The sequence below is a fragment of the Canis aureus genome, chromosome 5 (genome assembly GCF_053574225.1).
Source record: "Canis aureus isolate CA01 chromosome 5, VMU_Caureus_v.1.0, whole genome shotgun sequence".
Classification (NCBI taxonomy): Eukaryota; Metazoa; Chordata; class Mammalia; order Carnivora; family Canidae; genus Canis; species Canis aureus.
The window spans coordinates 50,358,811-50,376,183 of record NC_135615.1 but is presented as its reverse complement, the minus strand read 5'-3'; the positions used below and the strand labels follow the sequence as shown (position 1 = coordinate 50,376,183).

At 35.5% G+C, this 17,373-nt stretch overlaps 1 protein-coding gene across 12 annotated transcripts in view; it reads right to left on the bottom strand.

The window, feature by feature from the left end:
- The window catches only part of LOC144314168 (uncharacterized), a 260,622-nt gene that overhangs the window by 16,917 nt on the left and 226,332 nt on the right, over nucleotides 1–17,373 (bottom strand). For 6 of the 12 annotated variants that reach the window (XR_013379948.1, XR_013379951.1, XR_013379953.1 and 3 more), the window contains one exon: nucleotides 12,323–12,488. The exons of the other annotated variants lie outside the window; for them this stretch is intronic. Coding sequence is in view for 1 of the 6 variants with exons in the window: in XM_077897975.1 (XP_077754101.1) it covers nucleotides 12,485–12,488 (4 nt within the window). In the remaining 5 variants the exon portion in view is untranslated. Of the gene's footprint in view, nucleotides 1–12,322; nucleotides 12,489–17,373 lie in introns of those variants that run through there. 12 annotated transcript variants of the gene reach the window in all.

The following is a 17,373-nucleotide window of genomic DNA, read 5'->3' as shown; positions in this document are numbered from 1 at the left end:
CTTGAATAATCAGGGACTAGTTTGCAAAGATTTAGAGCAAGATTGACAAGTCCTGAAGTAGAAATGAGTTTGTCAGGTTCCAAGGTAAAGGTACTGTAGCTGGAGCTAGTTGTGTGAAGATGTGTGTGTTGTGTAAAGAGAGTGGTACAAGGTGAGAAAGAAAAAGAAGTCGGGTTCTAGATCAATCAGTGTTTTTTAAAGCCAATATAATGAATTTGGATTTTGTTCCTATACATTACTAAGGTACTGTAGTATTGCAAGGGAAATAATATAAGCATTTTTCCAGTTTGAAGATTACTACTATATCTGCTGTGTGAATATATGACTGTAGAAAAATAGACATGGTATCTGGAGAAACATTTATTTTTTAAATATTTTAGAGAGAGAGAGCAAGAGTAAGCATGAGTGGGTGGGTGGGTGGGCACAGGAGGGAGAAGAGAATCTTAAGCACATTCCCTGCTGAGCACAGAGCCACCACAGGGTTTGATCTCAGGACCCTGAGATCATGACCTGAACCAAAATCACAAGTTGGATACTTAACTGACTAAGCCATGCAGGTGCCCCAGAATCCGAATAACTTTTTAATAGTATGGCAGTACTTTTTGTTACAGAGGTGATAAATTGTGGTATCACTAGATAAATGAGATATAATATGAATCATTTCATTAAAAAAATTATTGAGCATTGTTCTGTGCCTGATAATACATAAAATACATATATTATCTTCATCAAACTTTAGAACAAAAGATGCAAAAATTCAGATTTACAAGTTAAGAAAACTAGTTTAAAAGAGTTTAAGTAGTTGTCCAAGGTTCTTGGAGATATACACAATAGAATGGTTGACAGCAGGTCATTGTTATGCTTTCTCCTTGAGACAAGGAAAATCAAGAGGACCCACTACAGTACAAAAATAAAGATAGAAGGTTAATATATATTTGATTGTCAAGATAAGGATATGAAAGACATGAGTTAGCAAACTAGAGAGTTAATAATAATCCCAGATTATTTTATGTTTAGGGCAAGAACAACCAAAGTGTTCTATTTAAAGTATTAGATCATATTACTCTTCTTCTCAGATCTTCAATGGCTTCCCAATCTAACAGAATAAAATTCTACAAAGATTAACTTAATTTGTAAGTAAACTAATTTAATTTACTCCACTTCCTTTCAGATCTCATCTACTAACACTTTGTCCTTTGCCTTTGTCATTCCATCTACACCAATTTCTTTGAACTTCTTTAGTCCTGCACGGTTCCCATTGAGGACTTTTCTATTTCCTGTCCCTCTAAGGGAAGAGTAGAAATAGCTATTTCTGAAAAGCTCTTCTCCTGAACGTGTCTGATTCCTTATTTTGTTATGATCCCTGCCACCTCCTCTCCCCTAAACAAAGAGTTTTCTCTCTTCATCTCTCTGTATCCAGTTACCCTGCTCTGACGTACACACATTTATGCAAGTGCTTATGGTCAGTACCACCCATAGATCACCACTAGGATGTAATCTCAATGAAAAGAGAGACCTGCTGTTTTGCTAGAACAGTTCTAGGCACATGGCAGATACTCAGTAAATACATTTGAAGAGATGAATAAATGAATGAATCCTTTGATAGACAACCGATCCCTCAGGCATAAAGCAGTGGTTTACCTGTTTAAGGCCCAATGGAGAACTAGGCATGGTAATCTAATTGTAAGATTTCCTTCTACATCTTGGTTTTATCTCTTTAATTTGGTTGAAATTCTGTGGGAGAACCCTACTCCATTCCCTGCAAGATTGAATTAACCTTAGGTCCTCACCTTGGTCTTCCCACCTGTTTTCATTTTTAACTCTTCCTTGATGCAAATTAGGTAGATTTATCTATTTTCAAACCCTGCCAATTATTTATGTTTCTAATTATTCCATTTAAACACACTCAGCTGTTGGATGAAATTTTATTATTACACTTCTATTTAATAACTGAGCCTCCAAATCTGTCCTTAAGGTCCCCCCATATGAACTGCAGGAAACCCTTCTGATACCATCACTATCAGAATGACACACTATGTTGAACTGTAATGTATTTAGATTGTTCATAGAAGTTGATGCTGAAAACCTGTGTTTATTTTTGTAGTAAACATAAGAGAAGAAAGCAAAAATAAAACACTCAAAGACAGGTAGGGAAAAAGATGTTTGGAATCCCTACTCTATGGAGAGGAGACCCAAGGTAGAAAAGGGTTTCAAAGAGTTTGGGTTTATCGACATGTTATTTTGTTTTAAAGTCATAGGTCCAATGAGTATTTGGGCTTACTGACCTATGATTTTAAAACAAAATCATATATAAAAATATTTCTATATTTTGGAGATGAAGCATGTAAAATGACTTCAAAAGCCTTTAACTGTTACTAAAGGTCTGTGTACAGTGAATGTTCTAAGTGAATGAGTTACAAGGAAAGATCTGCTGTGGACATCAAATGTGCAACAACATTGAAATTTTTTAGACCTTATTCAGAACATGCTTTCACTCAGATTTTTCATTTATTCAACAAATATCTGGTGGCCATATATTAACAATGTATATGATTTTTATTGACCTAAGTTCCATTGCATTTTCTTGAGATACAGTGATAAACCAAACCTATTTTGTTCACTGTCTTAGTTTACTGGGGCTGCAGTAGCAAAACACGAGAGACTGGGCGACTTGAAAAACAGATAACTTGTTCTGGAGGCTGGAAGTCTGTGATCAGGGTGCCAGTATGGTCTGTATCGGGTGAAGCCTGCCTTCCTGGCTTGTAGACAACCACCATCTCGCTATGAGCTCATGTGACCTACTCTTTATGAGAATGCCATGAGAGTAAGTCAGTTCTTCAGTGGCTCTTGACCTCGTTTCATCTTAAATAACCTCCTTATAGGCCCAAACTCCAAATATAGTTACATTGGGGGATAGGGTTTAAACACATAAATTTGGGAGGGAGTACAATTTAGTTTGTGACACTCACAAAATGAAAGTATTAATTTGTATAAGTAAAGCAAAACCTGAACTAGTACGTAGTCTCGATTTTCCTGTAAATAATTTCAGTTATTTTCCGCTATTTTTACTGGCATGAAGAACCAGTTTAAAGCTTCATTTTTGTTCTCCATCATTTTATATTATGTATTTAACATTTTGGTACAACAGATAGTTAGTAACTGTGTTTTTCAGATTGTTGTCCTAAGATTACCTTTATCAGAATTACTTTCAGAGCTGGTTAAAAGTTTGATTCTTTTATTTTACCTAGGTCCAAAATTAAAATCTATGAGCAGGAAACCGTGTCCTTGGGATTTTTTTTTATTTAAATTTATTTTTTATTGGTGTTCAATTTGCCAACATATAGAATAACACCCAGTGGGGATCCCTGGGTGGCGCAGCAGTTTAGCGCCTGCCTTTGGCCCAGGGCGCGATCCTGGAGACCCGGGATCGAATCCCACGTCGGGCTCCCAGTGCATAGAGCCTGCTTCTCCCTCTGCCTATGTCTCTGCCTCTCTCTCTCTCTCTCTCTGACTATCATAAATAAATAAAAATTTATATATATATATAATTTAATATATATATAATATATATAATTTAATATATATAATATATATAATATATATATAATATAATATATATATAATATATATATAATATAATATAATATATATATATCAGATCTACAAATGGATATTTAAAAAAAAGAATAACACCCAGTGCTCATCCTGGCAGGTGTCCACCTCAGTGCCCATCACCCAGTCACCCTCACCCCCGCCCACCTCCCCTTCCACCACCCCCAGCCCAGTTTCCTAGAGTTAGGAGTCTTTCATGTTCCATCTCCCTTTCCGATATTTCCCACTCATTTTTTTCTCCCCTCCCCTTTATTCCCTTTCACTATTTTTTATATTTCCCAAATGAATGAGACCATATAATGTTTGTCCTTCTCAGATTGACTTACTTCACTCAGCATAATACCCTCCAGTTCCATCCACGTCGTTGGGATTTTAAATAACATTCTGATGAGCAAAAAACTGAGAACCACTTACTAGATGGGAACTTATGATTAATCAAAATAGGAGAGCAACTTGCATGCTAAAGCAGAGTTAGCATTTTCTATAAAGTTTGCAGCATTTTAGTAGTTTAGTGAATCCATCCTGGAGACAGACATCATTTTCCCCTTTAAACTAGGTCCTCTAAAGGAGTGTGCTCTTTACATCCTCACTTTTTGTAAAGGAGTGGCATTAGTGATAATGGGAAATTAAATCTGTCAACCATGAATGTGCTCATACCTTGTAGCTCACACCTGTCTCATTCTCTCATCTAACAAATGTATGTGTATAAATGTCTATCAAGCAAACCAGATGGTCTTCCATAGAAATTTGAAAATAATTATGAGGAGCCATGAACACCTGTGCTCAATACTTTGATGTCAGAGTTTCAAGAACTAAGATTTTTGTCTAATGGATTTGAGCACTAAGACTTTTTAAGGTGATTTTGGTGAAAGATGGCTTCTTTCTCTGCTGTGAGTTTAGCAGCTGGCAGACAGAGGTATTAAAAAGATCTATGCTCAGATATGAAAGGTTTTTTAAACTCAGCCTTTTTAAATAAAGTACTCCATCTTTAGGCCAGTTACAATATGTGATTTGCTTTTCCTATCTTTCAAAGGCCTATTTTTTTATAGTTGTATAAATTTTGAGAAACAAATAAGTGAAGAAAAATTATTAGGTGAATATCTGAGAATGAAACAGTGGAGTTTGGGGTGTAGATGGAGGCAATAAAGCCATAACACTACTGGGTAAGGATTAGTGCAGTTGAATGGCTCCTATGTACCCCATGGAGGATTAGAGGCTTAAATAAATATGTGAAGATTATATATAAAGAGGGAAGATAAAAGGTATGTGTTATGGTGTCAGCAGCATGAACAGATGCAATAAGAATCTTACTATTATGATGAACATTATAACGATATTATAAATTTTTATAAATTCATAATTTTATATTATGAATTTATAATTCATGTTATAAATTTTATAAAATTCATAATTCATGAAAATAGGCTGTCTTTCCATTTATTTCTATTTTCCTCAGTTTCCTTCATCATTGTCTTACAGTTTTCAGGTTTTTCACTTCATTAAATTTATTCCAGTATTTTATTGTTTTAAATGCTATTATAAATGGAATTGTTTTTTTTTTTTTTATTTCTCTTTTTGGTATTTCATTGTTAGTCTATAGAAGCACTACTAATTTTCGCATGTTGATTTTTTAAAAAAGATTTTATTTATTCATGAGAGACACAGAGACAGAGGCAGAGACACAGGCAGAGAGGGAAGCAGGCTCCATGCAGGGAGCCTGATATGGGACTACATCCCAGGTACCTAGGATCACGCCCTGGGCCTAAGGTGGGTGCCAAACCACTGGACCCCCCCAGGTGTCCCAGCATGTTGATTTTGTATCTTGAAACTTTACTGAATTCATTTATTCTAACTGTTATTAATGGAGTCTTTTAAGAGTTTTCTCCATATAAGCTCATGTCATCTGCAACCTGAGGCAATTTTACTTCTTCCTTCCCAATCTGGATATCATATATTTCTTTTTCTTGTCTAATTTCACTGACTCAAGAAGATAACTGTACTCTCTCCCATGTTCATTGAAGCGTTATTCATAATAGTGAAGATATGAAAACAGCCTGTCCATCAACTGACAAATGAAGACAATGTGGTGTGAGTATACATACACATAATGGAATATGCAACTTTTCTTTACTGATATATAATATACACAATGGCATATTACTCAGCAATAAAAAAGGAATGACATCTTACCATTTGCAACAATGTGGATGGACTTTGAAGGCATCTGCTAAGTAAAATGTGTCAGCTTGGTGGCATCCAGAGGTGAGTGGTAGGCGGTGGCCAAAATGGATAGAGAAAGTCAAAACATACAAACCCCACTTTTAAAATAAATCACAGGGATGTAATGTACAGCATAGTGACTATAGTTAATAACACTGTGTATTGCTTTTTTGAAAGTTGCTGAGACTAAATCTTGAAAGCTCTCATTGGGATGAGCACTGGGTGTTATTCTGTATGTTGGCAAATTGAACACCAATAAAAAATAAATTTATTATTAAAAAAAAAAGAAAGCTCTCATCACAAGAAAAAAATTGTAACTATATATATGATGGGTATTAACCAAACTTACAGTAGTAATCATTTCACAATATATACAAATACCAAATCATTTGTTGTACACCTAAAACTAATGTTTCAGTTATATCTTAATTTTTAAAAAATAATTTATTTTATTTTTTCATCATTACTGAATTGTACGTATTCAAAGTGTACAGCCTGATAATTTGACATATGTATACTTTGTGAAATGTATCAATGTATACCACAATTGAGCTAATTAATACATTCGCCACAAATATTCATTGTACGTGTGGTGAAAATTCTTAAGGTCTATATTCTCTTAGCAAATTTCAAGTACACAACACTATACACACGAACACAATATGTTATTAACTATATTCACCATGCTTACATAAGATTCCCAGAGTTTATTCGTCTTATAATTGAAGGCACCCTTTGAACCAACATTTGCCCATTCCCCCTCACCCCCAGTGTTTATAATTACCATTTTATTTTCTGCTTCTGTGAGTTTAACTTCTCTCTCTCTTTCTTAAGGTTACACAGAAAAGATTTACTATGCAATTTTGTCTTTAACATAGCATGTTTATTTCACTTAGCATAACACCCTCCAATTCGATCTATGTTGTCACAAATGGAAGGATTTCCTTCTTTTTAAGGCTGAATAATAGTCCATTATACAAATACACCATATTTTATTTATCTATTTATCCCTCAATGGATACTTAATTTGTTTCTCTGTCTTGGCTGTATTGTTTCTCTGTCGTGGCTGTAGTGTGAATAATCCTGCAGTGAAAATGCAAGTACAGGTATCTCTCTGAAATAAGGATTTTATTTCCTTTGTATATATACCTAGAAGAAGGATTGTCAGATCATATGGTAGTACTATTGTTAATTTCTTGAGGAACCTCAATACTGTTTTCCAAAATGGCTGCACCAGCTTAATTCATACCATAGTGCATAAGATCTTCTTTTTTTCTGCATCCTTGCCGATGTGGTCATCTCTTGTCTCTTGATATTAGCCATCTTAACAGGCATGAAGTGGAATCTCATTGTGCTTCTGATTTGTTTTTCCCTGATTACTAATGATGTTGTGTATCTTTTTATATACTGGTTGGCCATTTGTATGTGTTCTTTAGGAAAATGTCTATGTATATCCTCTGCCCATTTTTAAATCAGAGAGATTGGTTTTGGTTTTCATTTTTTTACTACAGGTTTGTTCTTTATATATTCTGGATATCGACCCCTTATGGGTATATGATTTGCAAATATTTTGTCCAATTCAGTACGTTGCCTTTGTATTTTGTAATTGGGTTTTCTTTGCTGTGCAGAAGATTTTTAGTTGGATATAAAATAAAAAGTGCCTCAGGCTGCTTTTTCCTTGGGTGGCATTTGCTTTTGGTGCGAAGTCCCAAAATACCATTGCTAAGACCAGTGTGAAAGAGTTTACTACCCATACTTTCTTCTAGGAGTTATATAGTTTCAGGTCTTACATTCAAATCTTTAATCCATTTTTGTAATATTTGGGTATGGTGTAGGATAGTGGTCATCCAATTGTACCAACATAAGAAAATGTCCTTTCCCTATTGTGTATTCTTGTTCCTTTGGCATAGATCAATAAACAATGTATGTGTGGGTTATTTCTGGGCTTTCTGTTCTATCCCATTGATGACTATGTCTGTTTTTATGCTAATACCATACTGTCTGGATTGCTATAGTTTTGTAATAGATATTGAAATTAGGGAACTGATGCCTCCAGCCTTGCTCTTGTTTCTCCAGTTGGCTTTGGATATTCAGGGTCTTTCGTGGTTCCAAAAAATTATATAGTTATTCGTTCTATATCTTTGAAAAATGCCATTGAAGTTTTGATGGGCATTGCACTGAATCTGTAGATTGCTTGACATTTTAATAATGTGAACTATTCTAATCCATAAGCACAGAATATCTTTCCTTTTATTTGTGTTGTCTTCAATTTCTTTCATCATGTTGATTTCTTATCCTGTAACTTTACTGAATTCATTTATTATTTGTAACAGTTTTTTGGTGGAGTCTTAACCCTAAGAATCTTTAGGGTTTTCTGCATCTGTCACGTCATCTGCAGGTAGTACCAGTTTTACTTATTGGCAATTTGGATGCCTTTTATTTCTCTCTTGTTCCTAATTGCTGTGGCTACAATTTCTAATACCATGCTAACTAGAAGTGATAAGAGTGAGCATCTTTGTCTTGTTCCTGATGTTAGAGGAAAAATTTTGGCTTTTCACTCATGAGTAGTGATGTTAATTCTAGGCCTGTGACATATGGCCTTTTGGGATATTTTGGGATATTTTCCCTCTATACCTGCTTTCTTGAGTTTTTATTTTTAAAAATGGTGTTGAATTTGGTATTACAGGGTTTTTTTTCTGCATCTACTGAAATGATAATATGATTTTTATCCTTCACATTGTTAATATGGTGTATAACATCGATTTGCACATACTGAACCATTTTTGCATCCCTGAATAAGTCCCAGTTGATCACAGCATATGATACTCTTAATACAGTATTGAATTTGGATTGCTAGTATTTTGTTGAGGATTACTGTATGTATACTCAGCAGAGATATTGGCCTGTAGTGTGTGTATACACACGTGTGTGGTGTCCTTACTTGGTTTTGGTATCAGTATAATGCCTTAAAAAACAAGATGGGAAATGTTCCCTTCTCTCATATTTTTTGAAGGACTTGAGAAATCCTCAACCCTCCCCACTGGGACCAGATGGTGACTAAATATCCCTGGAGAGCATGTGCAAACACCAGGGCACCACACTCAGGGGAGGGCTCCCTGTTCAAGAGATGCTGGAGCTCGAGAGCGCAGCACAGTGCAGGCAAAGTGCAAAGATAGTGCCTACCCTTCAAGATCTTTGTAAAGGTTTACAATTGCCCTTAGGTGTATATTTGATTAAAAGCCTACTACTCAAGCTAAAGCTGTGATAAGCTAATAATCCTCTTTCAAAGAAAAATTGAGCTTTGGATCTGTTTTTTCCTGCTGTGCCCTAAAAATGGTAATGTTTAAGAACCCTTTCTTCATTGGCTATAGTCCTCTGTAACCCCTGAGCATAAGCTTCACTGGCTGCCAGAGCCATATGATCTAGAGAAGTCCCCTGGCAGCAGCTAGAAAAATCAAGACTCCAGGTAAGTATATATGCTCCTTCAGAAAGATACCAGCAAGCTAGAACAAAACAGAAGTAGAGTGCGAAGATTGCACCCACCAGCTTCCATTCCCTGAGAGCAACTCCATAGGTCTCTATAACTGTGCCAAACCAGAAGCCTACCCCTAAGGCCAAAGCTCCTGAACAAGCAAACAAGGCCTCTTTCTTAGGAATACTAGGTGTATCTTTCAGTCTGCTGTATGTGTGGTACCCTGGGAGTGTTAATCTGCCAAGAATGGAATCTCAGATTGTGGTAGTCCCATAGGACTTAGAATGCAAGTGTTCCTATTCTCCAGAGCAAGGCAGTCAAGGGACATTCTCAAGGGACAACCATAAAAACTGGCATAAGATTTAAAAACTAGGGCAGCAGATGTGTGTAGATGTCACCCCTCACCCTCTGAAGATACGGGCTCTCTGGAACATGGCACAGAGAAAGTGCAAAAATGGTGCCCACTAGCCAGAGCAAGACAGAGGAGGAGTGCAAAGAAGGCACCCACGATAAAAAGGAGGAAAATAGGAAATAAATAGGAAAAAATAGAAAGGAAAAGTTAAAAAATAGATGGTGTTTGCCAGCCTTACCGAAGCAGAGCAAGACCAGGGAGATGGCATCCACTAGCCTCTATCTCAAGAAGATAGCCCAGCAGGACCCTTGCCCATCAGACCAGTACTTTAAAACTAGCAAATAAGTCTTTTTCTCATAAAGACTGGCCTTTTCTCAAAGGGTTGTTTCAGCATTGGGCCTTGGGATGGGCAAGCTCAGCGTTGAGCCCTTTGAGAGCCATTCCTCAGTGTGCCACAACCCTGCAGGCCTCGTGGGTATGAGCCCCATTGATCTTCAAAGCCAGATGTTTTAGAGGTTTGTCTCTCACATGCTAGTCTTCAAAGTTGGGGTGCCTGATGTAGGGTGTGAGCCACTTCTCAGGGTGAAGCTTTAGGTTTTGAGTTCCCTCCCAAGTGTGGGTTGCTGCTCCAGGGTTGAGGTTTTTGGTGTGCAACCTTGTCTCAGCCTCTCCTACCTACTTCAATGTGATTCCCCTCTTGTTTGCCTGCTGAGAAGCAGTCACTCTGCCAGATTTTAGGATTTTTTTTAAGAGAAAGTGTTTAATGTATGGCTGTAGCTTCAGTGTGTCCTTCAGAGGAAGTGAGTTCAGAATCTTCCTACATTACCATCTTGAACCAGAATCTAAAATTTATTTTTCTCAAAACAATGGAATCCATGGATAACTATCTTCATTGTAACAAAGACACTATTTTCCAAAATAATAATCATGTAATTAACATCTTGCATACACATACGTGTAATTTTCTTCTTTGGTAGCCCAAAGCATCCATGTATCTTTGCTGTGGTTTGGGGATTTGAAAAGCATTTGGGTATTGTAGAGGAAATGCCAAAGGAAGGCAGTGTTAATATTTAGATATTCAAAATAACACTTTGCAGCAGGCCAACTGGCTTGAAAATGAGTCAACTTTCCAAGAGCAGTGATTTTCTATTTTTTTAGCTCTACTTAATATTACCAACCTAATGAAGTGATTTTGTAAAAAGAAAATTGTGGGTATGCAAGGATGGTAAGCCAAAGGAAAGTGTGCCTCTTCGGGCTCTGGGAGATTGTGGAAAAAGAAGGCAGACAAAAGTTAAGTGATAGATTAATAGGAGATAGACTGTCAACTGTATTCTTTGATAAGCATTGTTCTGAGAAATAACTTGAGGGAGATAGATGATGGAGGAATTTTTTCCTATTCTCAACTTGAAGAATTTTGAAAAGACCACTACTTTTGCCAGTATGACTTCATGCCAAAATGAAGTGATCTTGGAATAGTTGGGCAGGTATGTTTATTGAGCTGAGGGACCAAGGGCATGTTCTGATACTAGAACAGATGTTTCAAAATGCTCAATTAAGGTGTGAAAAGGATGAAGGATATGGCAAAGACGTGAAGGGATCTGCAGTATCAGCTGAAAGTTAGTGGGAAGCTCAGTCAACAAGAGGGGTTACAGATTCCAATCAAGTAAAGAGATAAAAAAATAATTTTCAGATATAAGACCCTGGATGAATGCCCAGGAATGAATCTGGACCAGCTATTTCACTGACCTTCGAACTCCATAACAGCAGCAACTATCAATTTTGGTCATTATTCTACCTGCTTGTACCTAAAACATTTTTGGAGTATGATAAAAAAATTTAAAAATCCATTTGCTGAATAAATACATAGGTGAACAAAGAACTTGGTAGATTCCATCTGGTACACAGTGAAACTGGAATATGGACACCACTTACTCAAGATGTGTAAATTCAGCCTTTAGCTAAGATAGAAAGCTGGAAAGGGAGTTGAAAAACCTGAGAGAATGAATTAAAATAAGATTCTTTAAGTTACTGATGGAGAGTAAAGTTTTATTTCTATTTAGCCACATGGAATAAATCCAGTTTTGGTTTATCCTCACCTCGGAATAGATGGGGTCTCATAGGAAAACACAAATACACTTTACATTGATTTAAGACTGCATTTTCTTTTCACATCTAAGTTAGTGTACCTAGTTACAAAAACAAAATCAATTGATAATTAGCTTGCCAGTTATTGAAAATATTTCAGAGTACCTCAACCCAAGGAAGGACTGAAAAAGCATGAGGAATAAGACCAATTAATCTTTGTTATTCCCAATAAGAGATATATACAGGCTTTCCTCTCAAGAGTAAAGTTTAATGATTTTTAATATACTTCAGTTTCTAAAACCCTCAGTCTCCCTGATTCACACTGAAATTTGGAATTTCTAGGAAAGACACTCGAGTTTACCAAGCTTGCATAGGTGTCCAAACATGAGTCAGTTAGTGACAACCCTAAACATAGTGTCACACAGTTTAGAAATGGCTGTTGATGGCCCATTCCTATTTGGGAGAACTGTTCTAGAGAGCTTTGATAGAGGCGAGAGTCATTACTGGCTGGGTTTTCATCGCAAGTGGTATCTGTTTCAGAAAACTTTAGATTACTAAAGGAATAAGCATATTCCCTGGGCAAAGATGAAATCTGCTTTTACTGAAAAGATTGAAAGCGGAGGTGTTGAGAGCACAATGAGAATGAGACTCTAGGGCCTCCTTAGTTACTTGTGGACTTTTGATGCCAAGTTTATAACACTCGTGGGAGATTCTCAACTTCAAGGAAAAGTATGGCAAATGTGTCACCTGAAAAAAAAGGACAAAATTCTCAAATGTCAATTTTAATCATTGATGTTATTTTCAGTCATTATATTTACTTATTTTGAAATAAAAATATTTAAAACCATATAGTGAAATGTGATGTTTAATAAAAGGATGCCTGGATTCAAAATAACCCCAAAAATCTTGGGAAGCCCTGACCTGGTCAGTTTCTCTCTCTCTCTCTCTCTCTATCTCTATCTCTATCTCTATCTCTTTTTCTAAAGAGAAAGCATAATATCTAGAAAATGGTGAAAAATACTAGTATGACAGCATAGCCATGTTTGACTTAGGTAATAGCTCTCTGTCTCTGACATAGAGTCTTCAACCAGGGTGAGAAAAATCCACTTGAATTAACAGGATATTATATAATCACATAAAATGTTTTATAAAGAAATTTTAGGAAAATAACAAGTGGTAAATATTGAAGAAAAAGAGAAGAGAAAGAGCAGAAGAAACTGAGATTCTATGATCTCTCTGGCATTGGGAGCCAAGGAGGCTAGGTGTCACTTTAGAGGGAGAGGTCAGAAAAATTTAATTCCTGAGGACTAAGGTTATTTCCAATCCTTTTGATTTATTTGTTCATTCATTCATTGTTCACTTTATCAGTGAGTCCCATTTCATTTCCACCTCTTCAGAGTCCCAACTCATCCAGTCCAGATGCATTCCCTTCCTTCAGCAGACAATGAGTCACTGCTGTTTATCTGTTATGAGTTTTTGCTCCATTTCCGTAGGGAGAGGCATTCTTCCTTGCATTCCCTGACCAGGAACACTGACCTTCCATCCCCCCCTCCTTTTTTTTGGATACAACTTTCTTGAAAATTCTAGCATTTGTTCCTAAAGTGTCACATCAACATTGAGGCTCCATGGGACCATGGAAAGAGTATGAAATTTAAATAAAAAGGGTAAAATAAAATTCTTGTTGTTCCTATGCTACTTATTAAGGGATTACAGTAAAGAAGTACCATCTAAGTTTCTTTTATAATAATAAGAGAATAACATTATTCACTTGCATGACTAATACAGTACAAAGACTAAATATAATACATATAAAGGATTTGGAGCAGCTGGGTGGTTCACTGGTTGAGTGTCTGTCTTTGGCTCAGGTTGTGATCCTGGGATCGAGTCCCAAATCACTCCCCACAGGGAGCCGGCCTCTCCTTCTACCTGTGTCTCTGCCTCTCTGTGTCTCTGTCTCTCATGAATAAATAAATAAAATCTTTAAAAAACAAATATATATATATATAAATACATATATATATAAATATATATATACACACCTATATATATATATAAAGGATTCAAACATGGTAGTCATCAAAAAGTGAGAAAACTATTTTACTATTGGGAAAGCTGTAATATTATGTGAACAATCTTATTATCTTTTTTCTTTTTTTAAGATTTATTTATTTGAGAGAGAGTATGTGAGCGGGAGGGCCAGAGGGAGAGCAAGAGAATGTCAAGCAGACTCCACGCTGAGCCTGGAGCTCTATGTGGGGCTCAAGATCATGACCCTGAGATCACACACGACCCAAGCCAAAACCGAGTCAGATACTTCACTACCTGGGCCACCCAGGCACTCCTTAACTTATTATCTTTACATTTTCTTTATAGCCTCACACTGAAGATAGGGAATTTACCAGTAAAATTTTTAAAATGTAATAATTAGGAAGCATGAAAATTTTATGCCATGATTCATTCAAATTACAGGGAAAAACATCAACACTGAGAGCCCACTTATTTTCAAGGATAACTTTGTCTTTTGTGACTCTGTCATTAGCAATATATCATCAGATTATAATAATTGTATTAGAATCCCAAACCTGAATTTGACCTTTTTAGATAGTGTTTTACAGTGAAAACAGCTGCCACAGGATTTTAATCATCTCTTTATGGTAAGATTTCCTACTGTGAGTTAAATGGTGCCCTGGGGGATTAAAATAGTTGAGGTTTTGCCACACACTCAATGAACCCAGTTCTGTCAGAATCTAGTTAAGCAGTCATATGAAAGTTGAAGTGAATGGAGAAAACCTTGACTTTTAGTGTAAAAATATTGTTATAATTACTTTATTTTTAACTGCATATTTTCCTCAGTGTAATTAGCGATGTTACTACTACCAATAGCTATGTTAACAGAAACGTGATTTATTTAATATCTAAAGGGTTCAAGTCTAGGTCCTGCTCTCACAGTTTTGTAAAGGGTTTGCTTGTACATCTACAGTAAGAATATAGCATTAAAGCATTCCTGTGTGTCTGAGAAATCTTTGGCAAGTCCAATCGCCACAGGAACCCAAGCTGGACATTTGAATAATTGAGTTCAGTTATGGTAATTTTTGTTAATCTTGGAGCTATCAGATATAAACAGCCTGCCTTGATATTTTAATTTAGTAGATGAGGAACTCCTGTCTAGCAAGGCCAAGCAACTTTGCTAACAGAGCGACTTAATGATAAATGTATTTCTCTGAAGCACCGCCCCATTTGAAGACTGATCACTGAATGTAGAACAAAACAGAATAAAAAGCGAACAAGGATAGACATGCTACCTGTGTTGTGTTAAATTCTACTACAGCCCTTTAAAGTACAGTATCACTTCCATGGAATAGATTAAAGAAAAAAGCTTAGACACAGGAACTCACAAATATTAAGTGGCCAAATGGGATTTTTGCTCAGATTTACTTGTTGCTGGTTTCTCTGTGCTTTTATAGTCTTTGTTTGGGATCCTGAACAAATCCCAAGATTTTAAACTTACTGTATTGATGGGGTATATTTTTTTATTTGCCTTTAGTTTCATTTTTTTTTTATTTCTACATGAAGCAGATAACACAGAGGAGGCATTTGTTTAATTACTTAATTCATTAGACTTGAAAGGATCTTCAAAATTATGATTCACCTTTTCATTTGACTGATGAGAAAACTGACACGGGTCCATACGAGTGAACTGAAGTTTCCCTAGTTCCCACACCTAGTAAATGGCAGAGCTAGTGTTGTGATCCAGTCTCTGCTTCTAACTTCAATATTTTTCCTTGATGGCAGAAGATGGGAAAATAGTCAAACAAATCTTCTTTATTTGAATAAAACTCATTTCTGCCACTAGGGTTCCTGTTATTGAAACACCCTTATTTGCATATTTAGTTAGTTGTTATGTATATAAATTGGTTTCTGGTAATTTAAAGGATTATGATCTTTAGATGACTTTTTTGCTTAAAATTGTAACTTTGATTATAAAATATGTCAAACCTGCAGAAAAGTACAGAATGAGAGATTTCTATGGATGCACCATGGAGAATAGATATTGACATAGATATTTGTGTTGATTCTTTTTTTGTATTAAACTTGAGTCAGTTATGGAATTAAAGCCATACATTTTATCTTTTAACTTTCTTCCTATCCAACCAGGACTAGTATTCTAGAATTGGTAGATAATTCAAGTTCGTATACTTTAACTTTCATGTAATGTTCTATCATATGAATTAATCAGTTTTTCTGGTTTCTTCTGGAGGACATCTGTGTTCTCAATGTTTTACCTCTATCAAAGAGGAGAGAAAAACACATTTGAAGCACCTTCTACACATTGCACGCACTTTGGAGTTTCTATGGGAGAGATAATTGAAAGAGGTATGGCTGGATCCAGTATTATGAATGTTTTAAAATATACTAGTTTTTGAGAAATATTTTTCTTCCTAAGTGGAAGTACAAATGTAGCCTATAACTACCTAAGAGTTCCCATTTTCCAGCATGTTTGGCAACATTTGGTATTACAACATTTAAAATTTTTGCCAACTTGTAGTTATGAACTATATCTTGTTTTAATTCTAATGTTTGTGATTACTGGTAGGCATATTTTTTGACATTTTTAATCATGTTTCATTTTTCACTGTGTTAATTAATCCTTTATATCTTTTCTCTAAATTGTTTTTAAATTGGGCTGTTGATCTTTATATCTCTTTTGAAGTATTTATTTAAACAGCTTTTTTAAAGATTTTATCTATTCATGAGAGACACAGAGAGAGGCAGAGACATAGGCAGAGGGAGAAGCAATATAATCAGCTTAATAATCGTTTGTCATTTATAAGGGTACACATACTTCCTCCAAATTTGGCTCTTTTCGTTTTAAACTATAGACAGTGTCAGTTTTCATTTGAATCTTATTATGTTTGTAATCCTCTAGGATAGATACCTTTATATCTTGTTTAAGAAAATATTTTCTACTGCATTGTCATGAAATATTTGTCATTACTTCATTCTAAGTGATTTATACATTTTATTTCTATATTTAGCTTTTCAACCTGCATGGAATTTGACTTTATGTTAAATAGTAACATTTTCCCAATATAAATATTGAATTTTCTTAGTATGTGATAGTATATCCTTAACCCACTTTTTAATATGATATATAAGTATATATATATATATATAAAATATGTAAATCCCGACATGTATGATTCCATTTCCAGACTATTTTATGGTCCAATTTGTAGATATCTATACAAATACTATACACTGTTAATTACTTTATCCTTAAATCTTTATGACTGACAGGAATCACTTTACCTCATTACTAATATATAGCCTTGCTTGAAAATTTCAGTAAAAGTTTGATTTGAGGGAAAGACAAGTATAGCCAACACTCAGGTAATTCTAATATACCTTTTACTTTGTATCAGTTAGCTACTGTCTTGATAACATGATGTGAAAAAATTACCCCAAAAATTCAGTGACATAAAATATTTATTTTATACATCAGGCAATCTGCCAAAGTAATTGAGCTCAGATGAGCTCAGCTGTAGGTTATATCCACATCTGGGCAATGTGTTTCTTTTCTTTCTTGGACCAGTAAGATAGCTGTTCCATACATTCTCATAAGGTGGAAAAA